This window comes from Ursus arctos, unplaced genomic scaffold (assembly GCF_023065955.2).
Source record: "Ursus arctos isolate Adak ecotype North America unplaced genomic scaffold, UrsArc2.0 scaffold_3, whole genome shotgun sequence".
Taxonomy (NCBI): domain Eukaryota; kingdom Metazoa; phylum Chordata; class Mammalia; order Carnivora; family Ursidae; genus Ursus; species Ursus arctos.
In genome coordinates, this window is record NW_026622985.1 from 49385417 (window position 1) to 49413078 (window position 27662).

General features: G+C 35.3%; 1 protein-coding gene across 4 annotated transcripts in view; it reads left to right on the plus strand.

The window, feature by feature from the left end:
* Positions 1 to 27662, plus strand: part of ITGB8 (integrin subunit beta 8) — a 75540-nt gene that overhangs the window by 20040 nt on the left and 27838 nt on the right. For 2 of the 4 annotated variants that reach the window (XM_057304351.1, XM_026507192.4), the window contains exons 2-6: positions 7677 to 7762; positions 13490 to 13661; positions 22960 to 23206; positions 24932 to 25097; positions 25674 to 25832. In XM_057304351.1, the coding sequence (XP_057160334.1) occupies positions 7677 to 7762; positions 13490 to 13661; positions 22960 to 23206; positions 24932 to 25097; positions 25674 to 25832 (830 nt within the window). Of the gene's footprint in view, positions 1 to 2512; positions 2860 to 7676; positions 7763 to 13489; positions 13662 to 22959; positions 23207 to 24931; positions 25098 to 25673; positions 25833 to 27662 lie in introns of those variants that run through there. The other 2 variants (XM_057304350.1, XM_057304349.1) reach the window with 2 other exon arrangements.

Sequence of the window (27662 nt, forward strand, 5' to 3'; positions counted from 1 at the left end):
TAGGGTTGTGATATGACCTCACCAGACCAGCCTTCTTGTGATGGCCCATTTCAACACAAGTGGCTTCACAATGGTTCTTCTTGTACATTCCATCATGAACTAGAGTTTTGCTTTATGCCATCCCAGCCCACTTTAAATTCTGACTCATGTTGGGATTGCCCCAAACAGGGCAGGGCAGACAGACGGAATGTGTAGCATTGCCCTAACATTTCTTAACCTGCCCAGCATCAAAAGTAGCTTTCCCCCCGTTTTTGTTTTCCAAAATCTTTATGCTAGCATAACACCCTGTTGAACTCACGTGAATTTTTTCTATGTAACAAGGGAGGTTGAAAATTTTCCCTGAAACATAAAGGTTACACATAATAAAAACCTAATGAGAAGAAAAGATTAGTGCTATTTCATAACATCAGTATTATAAGGAAGTTGTGCTCAGTAAAAACTACTCAAACTTATAGGAGCAAAGAATATTTGCTGAATTGAAATTTGATTTAGATCTGGGCAATGAGAAAAAAACTAGTGAATTTGGTTGTTTTGCATCTGATAACGGTAGCATTAAAAAGTACTATTTCAATTCAGTATCATTCCCATCACATATTCAGGGTTCTTTAGATAGAAATTACCCTTGATTTAAAATAAATCAGCAGAATTGTACACTATCAGAAGACCAAAGGTAAAGAAATTTGCCACTTTATGTTGGTTTTTTTTTTTACATTTGAAAACATCGAGATGAGTTCATCTAGATATGAACTTATCCAGATATGAGTTCATCCAGTAAGCATAATTATATTTATTGCCTTTTACAATAAATGGGTTTCGGAATTGAAGTTTTTTTTTTAAATGTAAATAATCAAGAGCTATAAAAACCTAAGAAATTAGACTGCCAGGTCAACTTCAACTTAGAATATCATGTATTCATCACACATTTACTGAGTGTGTACCAGATGCTAGACTTGGATACTGGGGATAGAAAGAAAATATATGTAAGCACCTGCCCTCCAGGAACTGACAGATTCATAGTATTATTTTTCCAAGGAAAAACAAAACGTGTCTCTTCAGAGTGGATGGTCTATGTCATGTAAAGTAATGTTATGCTTAACATTTCTAAAAGAGCATTTACATTAATCCTGCTCAAGTCTTTATTATCTTTCAAAACTCAGGTAAATTTTCCTCTTATATTAGGAACAGTTCTGAGTGGGGCACCTGGCTGGCTCAGTATGTAGAGCAAACAACTCTTGATCTCAGGCTTGTAAGTTCGAGCCCCACATTGGGTATAGAGATGACTTTTTTAAAAAAGAAAAAGAAAAAAGGAAACAGTTTTGAAAGACAACTCAGAATGGGGGCTGCAACTCCATGGTGCTGTGAGGGGCGAGGACGTCTTTACCTTTGTCATTCTTAGCACTGGCTTCCATGCTTAGCCCTTCCATTCAGGGCTCAAGGTGGCTGCTACTAAACCAGACATCTCTTTATAGGGCTGGTGTGCCATTCCCTGTTGCTCTGAGTTCTAGCCATTAATGGCTCACAGCTGCTACGTTCTCAAGAAAATGGCCTCCATCAAAGGGAGCCACATGGCTCAGCAATGTGTAAAGTTTCACCCACCCCAACCCCCAGCCCTCTCTGTGCTACCCTCAGTCAATGACTGACCGATGGGAGAGTATAAAAGCCAGACTTCCACTTTGCCTCAAAGTGGGACAACTTTGTGATATCATTTGTGCTCCCAGCTCTGGGTAGAATCAGACAGGTTAAGACCAGAATTTGACTGCAAGAGTATCTTTGCGCCTTTTCTCTCCTGACCTTACCTCACTTCTCTTCTCAATAGATTGCTTGCAAAGAATCTCTGCCTTAGGTTCTTCCTTTGGGGAGCTAAGACAATTTTTTTTTTCTTATAATGTCTCCATTTCCTCACCTTTTCTTCTGAGTCTCTATATAAGTATTGAACACAATCATACCACTGCCTTTTCCTCCAAATATACTATAAGACTATCAAACCTAATCACTGGAACAGATAATAGAGAAGATAAGAAAGAAAGGAATCCAAGCAGTTTTTGGCCAAACATAAATATGGGTGTATGTTTTTTCAAGTGCAAGTAGAGTCAAAATTATTCAGACAAAAATTTTTTTCCCATAGACATACTCATTTTCATTTCCATGGCCCGAATGCTTATTTGCTACAAGTTTGAAACAAACAATATGGTAAAGAAAAAGGAGAGAAAAGTACTCTAGGTTGGGTGTTGCTGTTACAGAGTAGTACTTTCTGAATGTATAATTTAGTAGTAAACTACAAATATTAAAGTGAATTTTTCAAGTAATTCTATAAGAGCACAGTTGAAATATGCATTTGTTGCATAAAAATTATTTTATAAGCTGAAGCTTTGGCCCAGATGCATTATTTTAATTCCTTTAATAATATCTGCTTCTTTGTCCATTTCAACAGTAAAATTGTGTTTCATAGTTTAAATGCTAAGTAAAAGAGCAAATGCAAAACGTTAATAATAAAAAAAATGTATTTTGTTTATATGAAGCCCAAGGGGGAAAAAACAGAAGAAAAAGAAAAATACAAATAGTTGTACCATTATTTCCTTGCTTCCTCTGTTTTTGCGATATTCCCTCAGTCACTAGCTTCCTCTTGATACATCTCTAGCTCTTCAGAGCCTCCCTACTCAGATCTTTTCCAAAGAGCTTCCCATGTTTCTATCTTTTCTCCCATGCCCCTTTACCTAATCTCCCTTAAAATTTAACTGACTTTGGTTTTGTTTACTGTGCCTGATTTTCAAAGAAGTAGTCCTAACCACCTCTTTCCTCTCTATATATTTGTAGGAGCCTTTAGAGAACAGCTCCTCAATCAAAACTTGGAATAACTAGGTAATAGCAAGTGATTAGAACACTAATCTATTGCTTCATTTTTATTTTTACATCAAATGACAGTATGCTAAATTTCTGTGCAAAAGAGAGCTTTCAGTAATCAGGTGATGTATTTTGAAGATATCTGTAACAATTACATGGCCACGATATACATCTAGAACAAGGAAACTCCAAAGTTATACTCCAAAACGTATTCTGTGTGTGCTCAATTTGCCTGGTTTTGACTGCTATCAAAGTAGAGTATATATTCATTCTAACAGTGTTTACTTTTATCTTTTTGTTAAGGAAGTGGCTTTATATAATTATCCAAGTTTAATTTAATTTGTATAGTAAATGCAATTAAGGAAAGGATTCTCTGGGGAAAAAAAAAAAAAGCATTTCTCCATTCTTCACAAATCATTCTGTCTAGTCCTAACAGGAGAATCTAGAATGATTGATTCTGAATATCAAGGACTACAATCTTTATCAGTTCTAATTGTTCCTTCTTCCAGATAACTTTGGGCATCCTTTAAATTTTGTTGAAATTTTGTGGTGTAGACTTCAGAGCAGAAAAACATTAGAAATATTTCCAAAACTTTCACTTTCTCTGATCACTTAACTTATGGAAAGATCTCAATCTAAATGTTGAAGCTTATGGGCTTTTTTAGTTACTTTTTTGGGGGTCCATTTTCTTTCTCTTCTTACTTCTATAGATTAAACATTCTCAAAATAATGTGAACAAATGCATCATCTAAAACAAAGAATATCTAAGTGACAGTCACAAATAATGTAGTTTCCTGATTTTTGTGTACTTTATCCTGTTGATGATAGATATTTATTATACTTTATGACAGACTGTTCTAAAGGTCATTTTACATGCGTCAGAAACATTTAATTCTGGGAAATAATTAGAAAAATATTCAGACTAAGTCAAGGTACACTTTGAAAAATGTGAACAAAATGAAGGTGTTGTAAGAGATTTTCAGTAATCAATTATAGTCATGCTAAAATTGTACTTATAACAGATTGGACTGATGTGTGTATATCTGAATAAATTGGCTTTTAAGAGTCATTTTTAAATAACCAAAATAAAAGTAGTAGCTTTTTATTTAATAGTTATTTTTACATATTAGCTATATTTTTAAAACTTTGTGTTTATGATCCAAGGGACTTTCATTTTTAATACAACTAATTATATTTACAACAAATTTAAAGACACATAACACCTCCCCCTTTTTTTGAAGCTAGATCTATATACAATGTGTGTATATACATGTGTGTATATATGCATGTATAAGTTATTATATTAATTATAAATAAGTTACAACAGTCCCTTTGCTGAGTGTCTGCCATACCCTAAGTACTATGCTTGGCATGCTTATGCTTGCTCATTTCATCTTATATCAGTATTTTGATACAGGTATAGTTAGCCCTATGTTACAGGGGAAGAAACGGAACCTCAGAGAATTTAGGTAACTAGCCTAAGAACACATTGCTATTAAGTAACAGTGCTGTGGAAATTTGGAACTTTATTTCCAGGAACTATTCAGCAATGGTACCTCACTGTTACTTCAGTTGTAACAGGAGCAAAAGTAAGAATCTCAGCCCATGCTCATAGATCAAGGAATAGAATTTTTCAGAATGTTTACACTTATATGATGTTAAATCCTTTGCTAATTTCTGTCTTCATAGCACATTTTTTAAATGGCATGGGATTTGTGAGGCAGTGAGGACTAAAGCAAATGAGAACAAGAGAGGGTTCTGAAGATACATGGTTTAAAATATGATTCTGCTTCCATTGTCTTTCCTAATTTCCATTCCACAAAAAAGTATCCTTAATAAAAACACAATGCTAGAACACAAAGAATATAGTGCTATGCCATATTACTGAACAAATCGCTGGACAAGTAACTACCACTCTCATAGAGTGGTAAGAATCACTCAGGCACCCCCTCTAATGAGGTGTCAGTGCTGAGGGCTGCTAGGAACACACTGCACCACTGGAAAGCAGCCTCGTATGATGTTGAATCAGGGATCGGGCAGCCAATGAATGGAGTCGACCTAGAGGCTGATGACAAACCGCCTGTGTCTGTAAACAGCACTCATGCATTGATTGATGTGTGTTCAATGTAAAGATTTCTTTTTACACAGGAGGATCTGACAGACAGACAGACAGACAGAAAGACACATGCACACACACGCACACACACACATCCCCTTAGCACATACTGACTAATAACCTCCATAGTAGCATCACCATTCAGTGTAAAGAACTGTTCTAATTGGTGTGATATTTGCATGTTAGGCATTTACTTAATGTATGTTTAAAATTAAAAAGAAAACCCCTGAGGATTCTGCTTACCAAAGTGTATCTGGTTTGTCTTCTGTAAATTCTAACCATGACACTCTCCAGCAGTCACATTTGACACTATTCCCATGGAGTTCAATTTATGGCCTTCCTCCAGTTCTGCAGAATCGTAAGGTCTGCCTCCTCCATATCCATTTATGGGATCATTTTTCCTATAATTTTGTAGACTGAGAAATGTCAACCCCGGAACCTGGGACGTATTGACACGACCGAAGTTTCTATCCCTCTTGGTCATCATTCTTAGGTGTCTGAAGTCTGAGAACAGAAGTTGGCACTAGAACTTTTTAAAACAAATGGTCAGAAGGCAGACTATAAAGAAAGCAGATTTGTGCTTGTAAACTTGTTATTTACCACTTGTGTCTTGGAAGTAGGAGACTGACCTGACCTTGAATCTGGGTTAACTCAGGACACAGACAACTATTAGAAACAAAGACCACAATCACAGAAGCATCAGCCTCCCTTCCAAGAGAGTGCAGTCTTAACTGCCAGTGCCACCGTCCTACCTACGGAGTGAAAGAGTTAGTCAACTCTGAACTGAAATAGACTTACTTCCACGTTCCAGTCAGGTCAAGTTTAAGAGTTGGTAAAGGCCAAATTAGGTCTGCAAATGTGCTTGATTTCTCTCTGAGAGCAAAACTAAAAAGGTCACTCTCTCCTCTGAATACTTTAAAACTAGGCACCTTTTTATAGTTTGGCAGGCTAAGCCACATAGAAGGATTTTAAGCTATGGAGCCTTCATAGTCAGGTGGCCACACTAGTAGTAAAGGCAGCCCAAAACAGTAGTTATTTTTAGTCCTTGGAAGTCTAGACCAGGTCTGGACAAATGAATAAAGAAGTTTGGATCATGTTTATTAAAAGTTGATGTAAAGCCAAGGACAAAGGCTGCAAGGAGACACAGAGAGGAGATAATAGAACAGCCATTAAGAGTTAAGGAGGGATGGTTTTAGCTTAACTTGTTGGTTGTCTGGGGAAATAGAGGGAATCGTGTTATCACCCCAATTAGTACCTTTCTGCTCTACTTAGTCTCCTGTAGTTCCTCTTTGTCTCTTCCCACTGCCAAAGCCCACCCCATGCCACCTTCAGGTCACAGCTGTTTTAACTGTGTATTCTAGAATGTTGGAGCAAGTTGAGAGGGAAGAAAAAGAAAAACTGATTGGATGGGGACAGCTAGAGATTTTGTGGGCTTGATCCCCTTTCAAACTACCATGTCCCTGTGTGATTGTACACACACACAAACACACATAGTCCTCTCTCATTCCTCTTTCATTACATTTTTTAAAAGATACACACAGATTAGAAGAAACAAAATGAAATGGCAAAGAGATATACTAGATATCACTGCCTCTAGGGATCATCCTTAAACATACCTTCTTCCCCCATCCCTGCCCTTCCCTCTAAAGCAGAGTGAGAAGCCCCTCAGTGTGTTCTCATAGTGCCTCGGTGATATCTCTCTTACTGTGCTTATCATACTGTATTTTATTGTTTGCTTATATAGTTATCTCCTCATCTGGACTGTGAACTACTTACAGCTTGAATGCCTGTTATTTACCGTATGCCTGTGAGTGAGATGAATAGAATGCTGTGATTTCCAAGTGTCCTTGTGACATTTCATAGTAGAGAATGGACTGTAGGAAGTATGTGCTTATTCCACCAAAAACTCATGATAAAATAATTTATGACTCATTCTTTATTGTATTTTATGTGTTTAAGTTTATAATGATGAGCTTCTTCATAATGATATAAGTAGTTGGTGGCTAAGGATAAAGGTAATTAGTTTTCAGACACAGCTATGTTACTAAAATGTCACAGGTAAGTGTGGGAATCTATGGGAAAGTGAATTGGTCATGATCTTAAACTAAAACAATTCATCCATTTTAACTACGTTATGTCTAAAATGTTGAACGACGCTGTTATATTTGGTTCTGATACCCATCAAGCCAAAATAATCAATACTAAGACAATCAAAATTCCCGAGTTAATTACTCTATATGTCATCATTTCTCAAGAAATCAAGATCATTTTTCAGAAAGTTCATTCACTCTGACCCAATATGGATTGACATGTTCAGACTGAGGTCTGTATATGACTATTTTTACAGGAAAAATTCTAGACCAAAAATGCTTTATTAGTTCAGATAATATAAAATACGGTGAAACTTCAGCACGCTAAAAAATGTGGAGTGTCTTTTACTCTTGTAGTAGAATTCAAGCCAAACCCCAAACCTAACTAAAATCACATTTTCATCACCCCCCTTTTTCCCAGCCTTATAAAAACAAATAATAACTATCCAAGAAATGTTCTGTTAACTGTAATGTAGTTAACCTTACCTCTTCCCAAAGAAATTATATATTTTTTAATATTTACTTAAAACGATTGGTCAGCTTGTTTCAGTTTTTGAAATATATTTTAGTCTAGAATTGTGTATACTTCCCAATATGAGAGTAACACCTCATTTTATCCTCCATTACAGAAGACAATAGATGTACATCTTCGAATGCAGTGTCCTGCACCAGGTGCCTTGCCCTGGGTCCGGAATGTGGATGGTGCGCTCAAGAGGTGTGCCTTTTTCTTTCTTTCCTATTTTCCTCTTTCTTTCTTTCTCTTTCTTTCTTTCTTTCTTTCTTTCTTTCTTTCTTTCTTTCTTTCTTTTTTCTTTCTCTTTCTTTCTTTCTTTCTTTTCTTTCTTTCTTTCTTTCTTTCTCTTCCTCTTTCTTTCCTTCCTTCCTTCCTTCCTTCCTTCCTTCCTTCCTTCCTTCCTTGTCTCCCTTCCCTTTCCTTCTCTTCTCTCGGTTCCTCATGGTTGACCTTCTCTCTAGGCATGATTTCATTGCCCTAGTATTTTGTGCCTTGAAGGTGCATCAGGAAAAAAAAAGATATTGCTGAGCATCAGGAAAATTTTATTTGGTTTTATGCTTGGAAACAGCATATCTGGCTTAATATAAAGTATAACCTTTTCATTAGGAAAATTATGGTAATTTTGAAATGAAGTGCAAGCCATTTTATGTTTTCCATCTGTTCTATAGACAGAATTGGCAAACACAGAAAGTAATTTTGATAGGTCAGTAGGCTTTGTGTGAAATTCTTGCTGCAGCTTGGGGCAGTAGGTTATATATCCAAGTTGGATCATAGTCTTGTACTTGCTTATTAAAGAAAAGCAAGTTAGTTTATTGGTCTGTTTCATTTGTTTTTATTTGAAATACTTAGAGATAAGTTATTTACTCCATTTCATAACATTGTACATCAATTTGCCAGTTACTTATGAAAAATGGGATGCTTTTCCTTTGACATGTGACCCCATTCATGCAATACTGTGTACATTTAAATTCTGTGGAATGAAGAACAATTCAGAAATTGTTTACTGTTCAAAATTAGTGTTTTTATATTCTAACAAGAGAAATATACCCCAATAACAAACTTCTTAGTAAAAAAAAATTGTAATGCATTCCTTCTTTCTTGGCTGTGAAGTTGTTTTGTGAATTTTTTCTTTTGTTGGTAATCTTAAATCAGAACTACCTTATATAATAAGTTGTAATGAAGAAGCCATCTACTAATCTGGGGGTTCTTTTGTGAAATTATATAGGTAATTTTATATTTGTTTATGTAGCTCTTGTGAATTGGAACAAATAGATCTTTAATGGCCTTCTGCTTGACATGAAAAGAAATCTCTAGCTTTTGCCTCCTCTGATTTTGCTCAAAAACTGCACCTACCATCATCTTTCCAACTTCTCCTGTTACTGCTTGCCTTTATGCATCTGCCAGGAGGAAAAAGAAAGGTGAAAAGTAGCAAAGGATGGTGGACATTACTTTCTTCTAAAGCAAGTCAGGAAAGAGGCAGGGGAGGGGTTCAGAAAATAGTAGCCATGTCTGAAAGTAAGTGTCCCTCCTACTCATAACCCAAAGCCTTCTCGAATATACTCTAGGCTTTACCAGTGAGAAAATCAGATGTCACTCTAAACTAGGCAATGCTTTACCAGAACCCATGGAATCAGGCAATGTCAGAGAGAGGACAATTCCAGAGTTTCCAGTCCCATCACCTCTGATGAGCCAAATGACCAGATAGAATTCACTCTAGTCTCTGAGTCTCCCTTTCCTCATCTCTATAACCCTGAGTTGGGAGTTTACTTGTAGGTTTTCTCGTCAAGAATGTTTCATGGCTTGATTATTTCCTGACCCTAGGCCAATATTCCATTTTAGATTTTTACTAAGGAAGATCCTTAGAGCCATGAAGTTTACGTCCACTTGATATCTGCTGCCGAGAACTTTAGTCAGTATAGTTTAGAGGGACTTTCAAAAGATGGTTAAGAAACCCAGTTGTCAGCCAAATGTAACATCCCAGCTACACAGAAGGACCCCTTTATCTGATACTGCCACTGGCACAGAAAATCTGGAGAGGCACAGTTACAGGCAGAGCAAATGTCAGTCCTGCCACCAGGGGCAGTATTTTGAGTATTCAGAGAAATTGGTGGCCAAATGGAAGGAGGTAATCCAAAGAGAAATGTCCGGTGGCTGCCGAAGCAGAGGAGGCAAACCCGTGTCTGCTGTTGGTCAAATGCTTCAGAAGAGTATCTCAGGAAACATTTGGAAATCAGTTGGCTGTTCATGTTGCAAAATATTCTTCTATGTAGTGCAGGGTCATCTAATTCATGTATTGAAAAAGCAGGCTCTGAAATGAGATCACCTTGGATTCAAATCCCAAGGCCATCAGTTTCTAACTGTATAAACTTGGACATGTTACTCTAACTACTCTGAACCTCAGTTTTTCTTCAGAAATAATAATTATACCTATGATACACTGTAATGAAAATTAAATGAAGCAGTAGGTGAGAGCATTTGACCCAGGCATTGCTTAAGAAATGGGAGTTGTTACTTTAAGAACTTGAGTGAGACTCCAGAGCAACTCATTCAGGTTTAGGAAACCAAGAGGACTGTGTTAAGAACACCACCTAAGGGGAAGCAACCAGTGTTAGGACTCAGCCACTAGCCACATCATTAACAGAAGGAGCTGTCCACTCCCTGCAGGCTGACTGGACGTCATCGAGAGGAAGAATACAATGGTTAATTTTGAAAGATTACCCACTGTTAGGCACATATGCAACTGATGCTTTTATTTCTTAACCAATGAGAGTTGAGGGACAGCGAAAGAATAGGTATTTTTTTCCTCTGTTTACAATTAGAATACATAAACAGTAACACATTAAGCCTGGTTTATACAATTTTCAAAGCTGGTCAAAAGTAAAAACATCACTAGAAAATTTAGACAGGGTATATTCAATTTGCCTACATTCTTCTTTTATAGTATGTTAATCTGCTGTTCTATACGTTTTGCTTTCTCTTTCTCTCCATGCTACATAAAAATAATTGGACAATAATTAGGATTGAAAGGACCTAACCAATATTACCTAGTTTCAGCCTCCTTTTTAACAAATGTAAAAATCTTGATGGGTTTTGAAGAATTCTCTTTCTCTCCTGCCTGCTGTGCCAGACACAGATTGTGATTACATAGCCAAAAGTTTAGAGGGCAGCCTTCGAACATAATTATCCTAAAAGACAACACAAAGGGCATCCACTGTCAAGAGGAAGATGATAGAGTTCTTTCATTTCTGTGCAGATTGCCATGTTTGGAAGTCAGAAAGACTCAGAAATGAGAAGAAAAAACTTTTCTTATTTTTTCCCCAGATAATTATCTTGAATGGATGAAAGTAACAACTGAAGAAAAGCCATCTAGGGTAACTTCAACCTGGGCTTTTCATTTACAAATAGGCTTGAGATGCAGACAGTTGGAGTATGATTTTCCTTGTGTATTTCTTGCAGAAAAAATAAAACATAAGAATTATAAGACATTAAAATGACACAAAACACCACAAATTAAAAGGGTGTGGTTTCAAATTCTTTTCTTTTATACAAAGTGGAAAGTAGGCCACAGTGGGTAGAGGCAGCATTCCATTCTTTATTTTGATGTCACGGTCTTTTCTTCCCTTCTCAAACCTAATTGTCAAATTGGCAGTGTTTTTCTAACTCAGTTTTTATAGTGGAGTAAAAACAGCCATGCTGATTCAGACATTGCAAAAGAATTGAGACGATTTTTGCCTATTTCAGCAAAATGATTTGACATTTAAAGGTCAAATGGCATAGTGTGATGTATAGTTTCAGCGAATTAGCCATATTCCCTTCTTTTCCATTTCTGTATACACAAATAACAAAATCCCTACCTGAAAAAGGAAAATCGGAATTATTTGTACTTTATTTCCTTTCTTGATTTGAAGTCTTGGGGTTTTTATGTCTGTAAAATGCATGTGGCCCTTTGTCTGTGGCCCATCATGTGAAGCATGAACAAGCCTAGAGGTTCCAAGCCTCATGCATCCTCAATATTCCTCAGGACAGGAGGGATCCCCCCATCTAGCCTGGAGCTTTCTGAAGGAAAGTAATACATATGATAGCAGTCTATGCCACCTTTCTTTGAGGAACTCCAAACTGTTTATAAACTAAATCTTATACTGAGTACCTCTGAGTTTTATCAATAGACAGATAAATTTGGATACAAGAAATTAAGCTTTGGACTTTTTAAACTTCACACTAAAAATCTAGGTGTCAATAGCAAAGCAAATTGAATTTTTCTGTTCCTATGAAGTCGTTTACCAAATGACAGCTGGATATCTTAACTGAAAAGGATATATCCTCTTTTATCTTTTAATTATATTTATATTTTAAGTGTGTTTCACACTCTAATTCAGAATCAGTACTATAAGGGGCCACACAGTAAAAAAATTTAAGTTTCCTGGGCTACATATTGTCTCTCTTACATGTTCTTCTTTTTTATTGTTTTACAGCATTTTTTAAATGTAGAAAGCATTTTTTGGCACTTAGTGAATACAAAACAGGCCGTGGATTGTTGTATTTGTCCTACTGTCCCTAGTTTTCCAACCCCTATTCTAAATTAAGAGAGGAATTAAATTAAAATCCTTGTATGAATGTTTTTATATTGCCTACCTCCAACCCATCTAATACTCACCAGTGCTATGGATGTTCCTATTCATAATTAGTGATCTAATATTCAACTAATATTGAACTTGATATAATCTCCTTCTTCCATAACCCTGTAAAATTCTGTGCTTCCCCTAAATTTAATGCCCATAATAATTACATTTACTTGCTGAAATGGCTGAATTCACCAATGGTCTGTTGACTCTTTGATGACAGGGAGGGAGTCTGTCTTGTACCTTTCTGTAACCTCAGCACCTAACAGACTACTGGCCCTGAGTAAGTATTCAATCTGTATTCTTTGATTGAATGGTTCCAGGGAATGGAAACCCAATTCCCTGAATCAGTTGAGCTAAAGGAGGAATGACTGAATGCCACATCAGAATAGCCACTGCAGGAAGATCACTAAGCAAATATCCAGCTAATGTGTAAGCAAATATTCCAAATAATTCAGGCCAACAGTATATAATAAAACATATTTCTATACTCTTCGATACATTTCCTGTTCTTAGGGGAAAACCTGAATGGTTACATGAAAAATAAAAATATCAAATTGTTCTCAGTCATGATAAATTAAATTTTAAGCTTGCCCCACTAATTCCAAGTTTATTGTATGGCTATTGAATGACAACTAACCAATGCTGAATGGTAATAAAAGTTCTAGACTCAGTTACAAAATCAGGAGCATTTTAGCTGCAATCTGGTATCTCCCAGCCTCATTATGAACATCTTCCTTGGTTTATTAAATTATTTACAGGCTATTGTGTGTCTAAGAAGTTGAGGGATTTTATGGTCTAAGAAATATAGATTTCCAATTCATTTTTTAAAAAAATTTTAGCACCTTTTTAGGCATGTGACCCCTGAGGGCTCGCTCTATATTCCAAATATAATGATATATAATAAACATACCAGCTGGGTTCTTTGAGAACTGAGACTTACATTTGGAATGACTAAATGGCCTATTTTGAATAAATTTTCTTTTGAAGCAGTCTCTCCAACATAAAATATTTAGAAAGAATTAAGTTGGTATAATTTTACAGTGATCAGTTAACAATATTTAAAGTCCTTGGTTTAAACTCATTAATATTCATTTTCTTCTTTTTAAGTAAGATTTAGGAATTAAAGCTTTATTTAAGACAAATTTACTAGTTTTCTTATTGGAAACATGCACCTATTTTGAATAGTTGCATAATCTGTGCAATACTGGAAGATGGCTTCTTTGCAATATTTGCTATGTGGTTTTCTTTTATTATAACTGAGATCATATGCACTAAAAATGTCAGTGATTTTCCTTCTTTTAAACAGGATTTCATTTCAGGTGGATCAAGGAGTGAACGTTGTGATATTATTTCCAATTTAATAAGCAAAGGCTGCTCGATTGATTCAATAGAATACCCATCTGTGCATGTAATACCAAGTGAAAATGAAATTAATACCCAGGTGACACCAGGAGAAGTGTTGATCCAGCTGCGTCCAGGTTTGGTGATTTCAAATAAATCTATAATTTATGATGATTCTGACTTGAAATTACATTTAGCTTTATTTTCTCATATTTAATATTTTGTTTTATTATAGTAGAAATAACAGTGGGCTCAGAATCAAGAAATCAGAATTTTGCTCTTTTTGTGCCTATAGCTAGCTAGCTGTGTGGCCTCGGACACTCTCTGCAAACCTGACCACACTACATTATAATTATGTGTTTCCAGACTTGATCACATTGTAGTATAATTGTGTTCCTATTCCATTGCCAGCTCTGGAAGAAAGAGAACATGTTTTATTCCACTGTTTCTCCAAAGCCTCACAGAGTGCTGGCTTGTAGTAAGCACTCCATAAGTATTTGTTGACTTGATTAGTTGATTAATTAATTAGTAAGGGATGTAAACTAAGCTAAGCCCTTAGAGCCTGTGTGATAAACTTTTAAACAGAAAACTACAATTCATCATTATCATAATCAACTTGAGATGCTTTGTGATGCCCCCGAGATTAACACATACTTCTCCTCTATGCTTCTCTTGTACTTGCCACTTTATCGCATTGTATTCCACAGTTTGGCACATGTAGTAGGTCACTGGAAATTATTCATTTTCCTCTGGTGCTAGAGAATCCCAGTGTACAAACTACACAAGGCAAGATAATTTCAGGTACACAGGTATGCATCAGTCAATTAGATGCATTTAGTTTTAAACAGTATGCAATTGCCTTCAAGTCTCCCATTATTTCATTCTGGGTGGTCTTGTCCTGTCATTAAATTTTAAAATAATCATTATTGACACATGACCACCCTATTCCAAAGCTGAGCTATTTCTTCCAGATTCTTAGATTACCAGAAAAACAAAGTCTATTTCTTTCTTGGCTCTAGACATATTCCAAGCTTCCAATTAAGACTATGCTCTTCACCATATAAAACAGCCCAGTGTGGACATATATAAGCAACAGTTGGAAAGGGATACACAAAAATGAAAGAAATTAGATTGGTAAGATTATGCCATTCACTACCTTCTATTGCTACGATAACAAAATACTGTACAATAAGTGGCTTAAACAACAGAAATTTATTTTCTCACAATCCTGGAAGCTAAAAAGTTCAAGATCAAGGTACTGGCTGATTTGGTGCCTGAAGAGGGAGAGAGAGACAAACATGGAGAGAGGGAGACAGAGAAAGAGCTCTGTGGTATCTCTTCCCATAAGGGCACTAATCTCATCATGAGGGCTTCACCCTCCTGACTGCATCTAAACCTAATTATCCCCCAAAGGCCCCATCTTCAAACACCATCACATTATGGGTTAGGGCTTCAACACATAAATTTGGAGGGAACACAATTTAGTCCATAGCACTTGATATAGAAAATAATATTTTCAAAGACCATGGAATATTTTTAGATATTAATCATATTTTAAACAAGAAAACTTAATTCCAGAAAGTGAAACTTTTTATAGGTCAATATCACTGTACACTATGCAATAACTTTTGAAATCAATACAAAAGGATAAACAAATATTAAGTAACAAACTAAGAAAAGCTTTTCCTAAATAAATATCTCCAAGAACAAATCAAAACTCTAGTCATGGACTATTTAATAATAACAATAACAACAACACACATCAAAATATATGGGATGTGATTAAAGCTGATCCCAGGAAAATTAAAAGCTTTTATTATTAAAGAAGAATGAACAAAAATTAACTAGGCATCCAAATTAAGATATAGGAGCAACAAAAACAGAATAGCCATAAAGAAAATAAGAGGAAGGAATTCATAAGTTAAGAAAAAAAATTAAAGAAAATGCAAAATAGATATAAAAAGGTAAAAGTATGCATAATTCCAAGAGTTGGTTCTTTGCAAAGTCCAATAAAAATAGATATATTGTTGTCAAAGCTAATTAAGAAAAGAAGAAAAAAGTAAATAACCCAGTTATAACCAAAGAAACAAATATTAAAGAAAAAAAAAGACTATGAAAATATTAAGCATAAAAATCTATGGTAAAATGCATAAATATTGATAATATACATAATTTTAAGGAAAATACCTATGACTAATATTGCTCAAGAAGAGGCAGATCCCTAAGAAACCTAATAAAAATTAAAGAAATTAAGAGCATTATAAAAGAAAAACCCACATTGCGTACTTAATTTTTCTTGGGAAGGAATGATTTCATGTTCACCCTAAGAAATGCATTATCCCTATGCTTCATAAACTCTTCCATTGGTTTTAGAGAAGGCCTAGAAGCTACCCAATGTGTACAAGGTTAGCATAATCCTAGTATAAAATCCTTAACATTTTAGGAAACCACATTAAATCATATGTGATAAGAAAAACAAAGCCAAATGGAAAAAATATATATTGTTATCTCAACAGATGGTGAAAAATCATACAGTAAAATTTAGTGGCCATTCTGCCAAAACAAAAATTGAGGAATAGTTCTTTAATATATATTAAAATCCTTCTAGAAGTTTTATGTAAAAAACAGTTAGACAAAAAATGCAAATACAAGTTATAAGTATTTTGAAGAGATAAAGCAAAATTATCATTATATGTCTCTGGTAAATCCAAGCAGATCAACTAAAATTAACTTCTAAAATTAAAAATAAAAAACAGGGGCACCTGGCTGGCTCAGTCCATAAAGCACGAAACTCTTGATCTCAGGGTCATGAGTTTGAGCCCCACATCGGGCCTAGAGCTTACTTTAAAAAAAAAATAAAAATAAAAAATAAATTCCTCAACCATTGTTATATAAACAAGGTACACATATTTTTAAAAATAAATAAATAAATAATAAATAAATAAATGAGGCAGGTTTTTAAAAAAAAATACTCAAATCAATGAATTTCCTGTCATATCAAATATAATGAAAAAAGGGATAAATTCATAGCAGCAACCTAAAATGTAAACTGTCTAGGGAAACTTTTTAAAAAAAGTCTAACATCGCGCAACCTCAAAGAAGAAATGAAAAAGTGCAGAAGAATTTTATGTTCCTGATTAGGAAGACAGTATTATAACAATGACAGTTTTCTATAAACATACTCTATAAATGTAACAAAATCCAAGTGAATAAATAAATATAAGTCAACCTCAATCCAATTTGAATGAAGTTTTTTAAAACCTTCAATGATACTTGTTATGCATGTATCTTTGTATAAAATAGCATATTCATTTAGGATACATTCTTATAAATAGATTTACTAGGTCAAATATATACAAATTTATTTAAGTTTTAATGTATATTATAAATATATGTATATTTATATATACTTTATATATATTTGTATATAAATATATATAAATATAATGTATATTTAATGTATATAATGTATATTATCAGGTTATTCACAAGAAAAATGGATGTCCAGTTAAGGCTTTCATGAGTCAACCTTGCCTTCTCATTCTTTTTAATCTCTTTAGTTTTTTAAGTGTAACTACTCTGTTACCTGTTTCTTTCGCCTCTTTCCTAGTACTAGAAAGCTTCCTAAGCTTATTAACCATCTTAGTTCTCTTTTCTGTGTGTGATATGCCTCTCCATACAAATTTTACTATTTTTCTAACTAAACATTACTTTTTTTTTTTTTTTTTTTAAGATTTTATTTATTTATTTGACAGAGAGAGGGAGAGAGCACAAGCAGGGGGAGTAGCAGGCAGAGGGAGAGGGAGAAGCAGGCTTTCTGCCCAGTTGAGCAGAGGACCCCGCTGGGCTCAATCTCATGACCCTGGGATCATGACCTGAGCTAAAAGCAGACGATTAACTGAATGAGCCACCCAGGTGCCCCTAAACATTACTTTTCAGTAGCTTGCTTATATGTGAAGCTTATCGTATATTATTTGCCTCTAATAAATGTAACTATATCCTTTCGAAATGTCTTGTTTTTTTTTTTAAACACTTGGGACTTGAAACTTACAAGGGTCCATTTTTTTATTGGTGTGTTAAATTTAAATTTAAGGTAATGAATTTAGTTTGTTCATTTTTGTAGATATAATGGTGGTTGAATCCTCCTGAGACTAAAAATTAACAGTTCAAAAGTTGGGTAGCTGTGTCAGTGCTATAGATAAGCAATGACAGTAATGGTAATGAGGCAGGAGAAAAGTGGACAGACATGAGGGATAACAGGAGGTAGCATCCCCAGGGGTTGGTGATCGATGAGCACAGAGACACTTGGGCTGTGGCTCAAGCAACAAGGTGAGAGGGGTGGCTGCCCTCTGAGGAAGACATGGTACTGAGTTCAAACTGAGACATCTTTAATTGAGGTGGTGACTAATTTATTATATATGAGGCTGCAGTTCAGCAGGAGATACAGGCTGGATAAAGATGTGGGAGACTTCAACATGAGGTGGGAAATGATGATAAGTGAAGGCAGAATGGGGAGTGGGAAAGTGAAAAGAGAAATGCTTAATATTATGTCAATCATTTTGGGGCTTGATTTTATTCAGTTTCCCACTACTATTTGAATTTCTGTATGCAAATTAGTGTAATTGTCTAATGCGTTTAAGTCATCTTTCAACGTAGCTATGACAACTGTATTTTATAATATGCATATATAACAAATGCTTATTAAATTATATTTAATAAGTTCATCTAAAAACTATATGTGGCATCAAAGATGTGCCAGCTTTGAGGTATAGTATATAAAGCTACGTTTTACCAACTCCAGATATACATACAGAACCATTACTCCTCATAATATAAAAGTCCTTTCTACCTTGACACATACAATGCATACCTAAGTATAAAATGCATTCATTCTCTAATATTGATTTTGACTTGATTTATTTATAATCATTTATTCTTATCTTATAAAAATTTATTATCTTCAATGTAGCATCTATTAAGAATTTAAAAATTTTTTCATGGATACTGACAACTTTTTAAAAACTGTTAGTAGGACTCTATTATATATTTTATATATTTAAAATGAGATTTAAAAATGATATTTTCTTTCACTTTTTACTTCTTAAACTATACTTTTTTTTCTTATTTTTACCTATCAATCTTTTGGAAAAAGAAAGAAGCTACTGATCCTACTTGATATTCCCTAAGAACACTGAAATGAAATCTTTAGGAAGATAGGAGAGAGAAAGGAATTCTCTAATTCTGCTTCAGAAGTAATACAATGTAAATGGATAAGGATTAGTGTAATCTGTACCTTGCTAATTTAAGAAAATCTTTCAAACTCAATTCATTTTAATATTGTAACAAAAGAATGTCCTTTAATTTAGTGTAGTTTAACTTAAAATGTAAGATTTTTCAGGTATTCTTCCTAAATTCAAGAAGTTTTTAAAAACCAGAAAAATACAGAAATCATGCATTCTTTCCCCTCCACCCCTGGCACATATCCCTCATTTATCCCCCACAGAAATTCAGAAACATGCTGGAGTCTGTGCCTTGATGTTTCAAACCCATCTCATTTTTGGGCCTTCTCCTTCCCCAACCCGAGTACAATGAACAGAATTTGGCTGTTTTTCTTCCTGTTAGTTTTCCACATTTTCTTACAGTTTTTCAATTTCATCTTATGCAGAACATTTTTAGTTATCTTTTCTTACTGTCCAGTCATGGTTGTTGTAGCCAAGTCTTCAGAGATGTTCACACCATTATTTGAGTGATTTTAAACTCATCCTAACTACTTTCAATTCTTTGGGCTATTCAAACCAATACTGGCAAAAGTTCTAAGTAGGTCTCAGCTTTCCTCCAAGTCCTCTTTCTTATTCTATGTCACAGACCCACTTGTCCCTTTGAAGTTGACTGATGCAACAAAGGATCTGAGCCTTTAAAATATCAAAAGGTATATGAATGAACCTTTCTGGAGATAACATAAAGAGTGGCATAAACATTTTGGGGCCAGATAATATTCTTTCCTCTCAAACAGAGAAACTGTTTAAGTTTTTCCTACTCTGTAGGAAAGAAGTCATAGATAATTAGCTTCTCACTAATATTAAAATATGGGGACCTTTTGAAATGATATATCAAAATGTGCTTCAAAGGTAGTTTAGTTAAGCACATTTATGAGTGTCTGTGCCTGTACCAAACCCAGAAGCTTCAGAGATAAATGAATAGTTTTGAGGCTAATGCTAATGAGGCTTAGTAATACTAATAGTGTTAATTACTAACATATATATTTACTGTGTACCAAATACTGGGGTAAATATTTTAAATAGACACGAAAAGAATCCGCTCTCAAAGTAGCATTTACGACATTGCTGCCTACATTGATCACCTCACAGATATTAAGTCTTATTTTCACATGTGTTTCTTTCTCATCCAATATATCAAAATCTCGTTAATGTCATCTGCCTTTTGAGTCTTGTGTTGGTGGCAGGCACCCCAGTATGAACTGAATGGAGATTTAATCTGGGGACACAGTATCCATGTTCCCATAAAAAGGTATTTCTACTGCCTCTGAGAAGGTTTCTTCCTCATATATAATGAAACCATCAAGAGTCAGCTTGAAAGCATATGTGGAATATCTCAAGCTCATGGGCAAAACATGGTAATCCAAGCTTGGCCCCTTCAGCTTCCTCTTTAACAAGCAAAGTGGGGTTCGGGATCAGCCTCTCTGTGGCTGCCTACATTGAGGTGATGACTTAAAGTTAGACCTTTATGGGAACCTCAAATGCCTTGCAGTTTATTATTTTTTAAAAGACTTATTTATTTATTTTAAGGGGGAAGGGCCATGGGAGAAGGGAGAGAGAATCTTAAGCAGACTCCTGCTGAGCATGGAGCTGGACTAGGCTGGATCTCAAGACCCTGAGGTCACTATCTGAGCCAAAATCAAGAGTTGGATGCTCAATCAACTTCGCCACCTAGGCGCCTCAAATGCCTTGCATTTTAGAAGTGGTAATTATCATTTTCTCCAGCAATGACTAAAAGTCCTGTGTATGGAAAGAGTCTCTTTTCCCCTTTATTAAAATTTTGTCTTACTGAGGCCTCAGCCCATGCTGAGGTCTTCAAGTGACCCAGGTACATATCTGAGACCAGCATCTATATAACTCAGAATCAAGCTACAGCAGCCTAACCCTTCAACCCTGATGTTGGCTAAGATAACCAACTTTATAACAACCTGCATATAATACACTATGTATTGTGTTTTTCAATAACTCCATGAAAACACACAGCCATTCATCCTTAGACAGAACCACCATAAACTATACTGATCAAGATGAAAACACTATGTGCCTTAGGTCTTCAGCCTTATACCCAAGTCAACAGTTAAAAAACAACTACACAATTTGTAAAAAATAAAAAAAGAAGAAGCAGCTGATCCACACATTAAACCACATGAACCACACTCCCCAGTTATGCCCATTTCTATTTTTGATCAATCTGGTCCTGTCTAGATTTTTACATTCTCCTGAATTGAACTTCTCCACCCAAACAGCAAGACACTTCCACAGGGACAGGCCTTTTTACCAGACACTAGAAAAGTAGAGCCAAATATATGCTCTTTGGAGGCAGCCCAGCTCATAAAGGGAAGGAGCGAGAGAGTGGGCTGGGTGGTCTTCACATCTCCCAATTTCTCCTCCCAAACTCTTGGGCCAAAAAACTAAGAGTGTTACAGTAAAGGGGTTTCCAGCACACACAGGCAAATTAGGAATGAGTAATTTCTCCCATAATTATTATTACATACCAGAAAAACCTTACTTTGAATACATTTTGTAACTGGTTTAAAAACATCTGATTTGTAAAATAATTTAAAAGAAAATACTGCTACTCTTGAGCATATTAAGACTGAAAATTTGATTTGATAAATTAGAGGATTCTTCTGATAAGTAGATCAGGCTATCAATTGTATATACAAATTGGTGTTCATTAAAAAAAATTGTTCTACCCAAACATCTCTCCACTGACAAATAACGACTTACAAAGCACTTACTTTATTGTTTAAAAAATAAAATTCACAGGGGCGCCTGGGTGGCACAGTGGTTAAGCGTCTGCCTTCGGCTCAGGGCGTGATCCCGGCGTTATGGGATCGAGCCCCACATCAGGCTCTTCCGCTATGAGCCTGTTTCTTCCTCTCCCACTCCCCCTGCTTGTGTTCCCTCTCTCGCTGGCTGTCTCTATCTCTGTCGAATAAATAAATAAAATCTTTAAAAAAATAAAAAAATAAAATAAAATAAAATTCACAAATTGCATGTATTTAAAGAGATGACTTTTTACCATATACTTACAGGCTTCCAATTATGGAATGAATAAGTCATGGGAATAAAAGGCACAGCATAAGGAATACAGTCAATGATACTGTAGCTATGTAACCAGACAGAGGTAGTTATACTTGTGGTGACACAGCATAATGTAAAAACTTGACAAAGCACTAAGTTTTACACCTGAAACTAATGTAACATTGTATATCAACTATACTCAAAATCAATAAATTAAAAGAAATTTAAAAAAATTAAATACAGAACTACCATCTCCTCAGAGGGCCATATCCTTGTATATACAGTGATACAGGTCCTTGTATCAAATGATAATAGACAGCGAACTAAATATAATGGTATTTTACACAGTTGTTGGGAAGTTCCCACATCTCTCCTCACGGTGACCCTCTCTTCTTGTCTACTTCCTTAGCTTGCATGATCCTTCTTCAACATATGTTTATCAAGCATCCACTATGTGTTAGACAAATGCTGTTCCCTACATTGCCCAGGTCCCCAGTGTGGCAGTGCTGGGTACAATTCTTTAGACTGCTGTCTCATTCCTTCTCGGGACTAACTGTTGGGAAGGATCTCATCATCTAATTCATTATGAGGTACTACTTATTTTGGATAGGTTAACCTACTTCTCAGTACCAGAGTTTTCACATCACATATGTAAACATGCCTCAACCCAAAAGGATGAATTTGTACCTTCATCCAATAAGAGGTAACTTTTCTTAAGATGCCTTTCTACTTTTCTTCAAACCCAAAGCCTCTTTCAAACCAAGACAGCCACCTACTCTTGAGATAGAATGCTGCTTGCTGTATTGTGCTGTGCTTTCCTAGATACTAAGGGAATTACAGATTCATATGATGATAAATATATTCTCTACTACATTTATAGTGAGGTGGTCCATTTGTTACTATCCCTATCTGCACCACAGAATTGTGAGAAATGCATTGTAGAAGTTGGAAACTAATAAACTGATACGGTTTTCAAATTGCCTTAAAATTATTCCAGGATATTCCTAACTTCATTCATTATGCACAAATTTGTGCTAGTTGTTCTGTATATAAAACATGATTGATTTATTGAGAGCTTATCCTGGGATGTTTAAAATGAATACTATATGATGTCTGTCTTTCTTTGAACCAGAAGCTGAAGCTAATTTTATGCTGAAAATTCATCCTCTGAAGAAATACCCTGTGGATCTTTATTACCTGGTTGATGTCTCAGCATCAATGCATAATAATATTGAAAAATTAAATTCCGTTGGAAATGATTTATCTAGAAAAATGGCATATTTTTCCCGTGATTTCCGCCTTGGATTTGGCTCCTATGTTGATAAAACAGTTTCACCATACATCAGCATCCACCCAGAAAGGATTCATAATCAATGCAGGTATCTAGTGGTTGATGTGGACTTCATGATGCTAAATTGAATTTTTTTCTTATAAAATCTCTCTTTGTTTTTACATAAAGGACTCACTAAATGTTATATTTTTGTTTTATTAAGTGAGAAATGAAAATATTTGGAGAGGAGGTATGTTCCTATCTGAAAACTTATGAGATTATGTGTAGCTTGGACTTCTTTTTTTTTTTTTTTTTTTTTATTTATTTATTTGACAGAGATAGAGACAGCCAGCGAGAGAGGGAACACAAGCAGAGGGAGTGGGAGAGGAAGAAGCAGGCTCATAGCAGAGGAGCCTGATGTGGGGCTCGATCCCATAACGCCGGGATCACGCCCTGAGCCGAAGGCAGACGCTTAACCGCTGTGCCACCCAGGCGCCCCGTAGCTTGGACTTCTTATTTTGTTTTTTCAAATATCACTCATTTCATCACAAAAAACCCACAAGTAATATTAGTAACTTTGGAAAACCACCAATATTCAGGCTACCATGCATATAAATACCTGTTTAAGAATTCTGTATATGTCCTTTTTAATTGCTCCAAATTTGCTAAATTAAGGTTTGTCAAATTTAAAGTACTTATGTTGCCAGTACTGCAACTATCTTTCCATTACTGTGTTGAGACTGTATTTATAATTATGTTGCCTAAGATGTGACTTCAAAGAAAGTTCCGCTAGGACATGGAAGGAAAAGAGGAGAATTTGTCTGTTTTCTGGAAAGAGCCCCTTTTCTTATCATTTTGAAATTGATTCTAAAGAGCATATGCTGCACTATGAAACAAGAACTAACCTTAAAAATACAAGTTTCTCAGACAGTATCTTAGCCAGTTGAGTTCTCAGAGAGAAATGTGTTCAGTTCTTCCTTAATATAACATTTCATTTTAACATCTTTTCCACTTCCATAAATTGCCCAGATCACCTTATAGTACACATTCTCATCTACCAAAACAGCTCTGCTAACTGTTGGAATGAATACATCTCCTCATGGAGCTTCATGTTCCTTCTCCCTAAATGTGCATGTGCCTGAGGAATGATTCTCACTTCTTGGGACATCATGGGATTCTCAGAACAATTTTAATAAACTCTGATTGTTCATCAATATTTTCACACCAAGCAACACTTTAAAAATTAGCACAATATTTTAAAATATCAAACAATAGTATAATATTTTCACTAAATTCCTAAAAACAGTTCCCCAAAAGTGTTTTTCAGCTGTTCCCTGGTCAAATACGATAGGAAATCACTGCAAATGCTTATCTTCTCTTTAAAATTAACCATGTATATTAGCATAATAAAAGCTCTTTAGGTGTCCTATATTAAACATGCTTAATCTTTAGTTTTTGGACACCAAACCGTTATATTTCTATTTCCTACTTGCAAAGAAAATCCACCAATACTATTGAAATTTTCTCCGATTTTATAAAGTACAGATTTTCTCTAATAAATTAACCTTGGCAAATATATACACACACACACACACACATATATATATATACACACACATATATAATATATAAATATTAACATATAATATGTAAATATTTTATATATTTTTGTATTATATATATATGTACATATATATAATATGTACATATATATATATGTATATATATATATTCCTTTCTTACACCAAACCACACAATTTTACTGTGAATGGTATTTTGAATCTTTGAATGAACCAAGCAAAATGGAATTTGCATTTCTTCTTTTTCCATATAGTGACTACAATTTAGACTGTATGCCTCCTCATGGATATATCCATGTGTTATCTTTGACGGAGAACATTACTGAGTTTGAAAAAGCGGTTCACAGACAAAAGATCTCTGGAAATATAGATACACCTGAAGGAGGTTTTGATGCCATGCTTCAGGCAGCTGTCTGTGAGGTAAGAAGTTTCACATTATTGAGTTTTTGCTCAGATGTAAAATTCTCCAAGAATTTAAGATTTTTATTTTCTCTTTGATTTATAGAGTGAAAACATAATATAGAAGAATACATTCTTCTAACATTTATTCCTCACCAATGTTATTCATTTTGGTATGTGTTCAGGACAGAGGGGTTAAATTGGGAGATAATTATAAATAGGAAAATATAAAAGGGAAAGAATAACTTATGCACTTGGAAAATCTTTTCACTCACCACTTTCCAAGGAAGAGACTGAAATAGCCTGTTTTCCTACTCACATTGTGTTGGGTGCTCTGCACTTCGTAAACCTGGCACGTTTTTTCTCTGGGGGAACACCAGAAATCTCTAGTTGGGAGTTGGTGCAGTCAAATGGCTGTGGTAAAATAGAGGATATACAAATAAAAGTCAACGCTATTTAGGAAACAGCATTGTATTTATGCACTTCATTCCAGCCTGACTTAATGTTTGTTAAACTCGAACTTAATGTTTCTTGAGATAAAGACCACAGTACAGATCTTTGTTATTGTACAAGATCTAATTACATGTTTATCTTAAGAGTCATATTGGATGGCGAAAAGAAGCTAAAAGATTGCTGCTGGTGATGACAGATCAGACATCTCATCTTGCTCTCGATAGCAAACTGGCAGGCATAGTGGTGCCAAATGACGGAAACTGCCATTTGAAAAACAACATCTACGTCAGATCAACAAGCATGGTAATGTAGCAAAAGCTTCTTAGTAGTTATGACTCTTTTGGCTAAAGCGTAAGTTTAAATTGGCAATTCAGCTGTTTTTATAAAAAGGAATTACCTAAACAAGCATGATACAGAGTCAGGATAAACCATGAGAGAGAAGTTACAGAATAACACAATCCATAAATGCTGATTGATATAAGGTTAAAACATTTTAACAACATCTAGTAGCTAACTCTGATATGCTAAAAAGTACTGTTAAATAGGTAAAAATAAAAGTGATACAAGAGCATATATATATATATATATACACACACACACACACTAGTTCTGCAGATTTGGTATCTAAAAATGTATTAAGGATTGGTAAGAAAAGGATGTTTGGACTGAAGAATTCTCACAGTATAATAGGTAGAACTAAATAAAGACTAAGGGGGGGAAAGACTAAAAACAAGGCCAGCTTTCAATATTCTGGACCTCACTGCTTCCCTCTGAAGCTTATCTATATTTAGGGGCTCTTTTTTAAATCAGTGGATATCTGGATTGTTTCCTGAGGGTTAGCTTCAGCTGTGAATCATATACTTAATACAATTGCCTAGAACCATATCTTTCCCAGCATTAGCTATTACTATACATGTGGAAAACCAACTGTATAAAGCATCATTTATTTCTGATGGAAACTATTTACACAGAATGTTAGGACAAAATCTTCCAAACTTTCTCAGATTCTGGTACCCTAGTATCTTGGTAATTTTCTTCTGTTAAAACAAAAGCTTCTAAACTTTCTCAGACCTTGGTACCTTCGTGTCTAAATAATTTTTTCCTCTGGTTTTCATAGGCAAAAAAAAAAAAAAAAAAGCTGACAGTTCTGTTATTAAGTAGTTAGTTCTAAATAACTTAACTATTAAGAACATAGTAACCAGTTAAAAAAGAATATATATGAATCATCAAAAAATACATATATGTATGTATATTTATGTCATTGTTAGTAATGAACTCACTAATAGGAACTTCCCAAGCATTAGAATCAGACTGGACATCACCACCCTCATTTCCTGTTCCACATTGATTTTCATGTAGCCCAGTTTTGCAAAGATATGATGTCATCTAAAGGAACAGAGCCAAATGTAATTTAAAACCGCAAACTGGGGCGCCTGGGTGGCTCAGTCGTTAAGCGTCTGCCTTCGGCTCAGGGTGTGATCCCAGGGTCCTGGGATCGAGCCCCACATCAGGCTCCCTGCTCCGCTGGGAGCCTGCTTCTTCCTCTCCCACTCCCCCTGCTTGTGTTCCCTCTCTCACTGGCTGTCTCTCTCTGTCAAATAAATAAATAAAATCTTAAAACAAAACAAAACAAAACCGCAAACTACCTCCAGCTAGTAGTTCATGGCTACCTGATAGATGCTGAATTACCACTTTAAAAATTAACGATATATGAGGGCACTCTGGTGGGGGTACTGTAGTGCTCCAAGGCACCTCATGCAAAGTTTGGGAACTGCAATATTAGAAGCATATAAATTATGCTGAAATTTGTGTGGTTCCCATGAGTCAAGTTTAAATAGTTTAAATTTACTTAATCTGGGACATTTTACCAGACTTACTGAAAATCTAGAGGAGCAAGTGTGTTACTTTTTTTTTTTTTTAAAGATTTTATTTATTTATTCAACAGAGATAGAGACAGCCAACGAGAGAGGGAACACAAGCAGGGGGAGTGGGAGAGGAAGAAGCAGGCTCATAGCAGAAGAGCCTGATGTGGGGCTCGATCCCAGATCGCCAGGATCACGCCCTGAGCCGAAGGCAGACGCTTAACCGCTGTGCCACCCAGGCGCCCCAGCAAGTGTGTTACTGCATAGAACA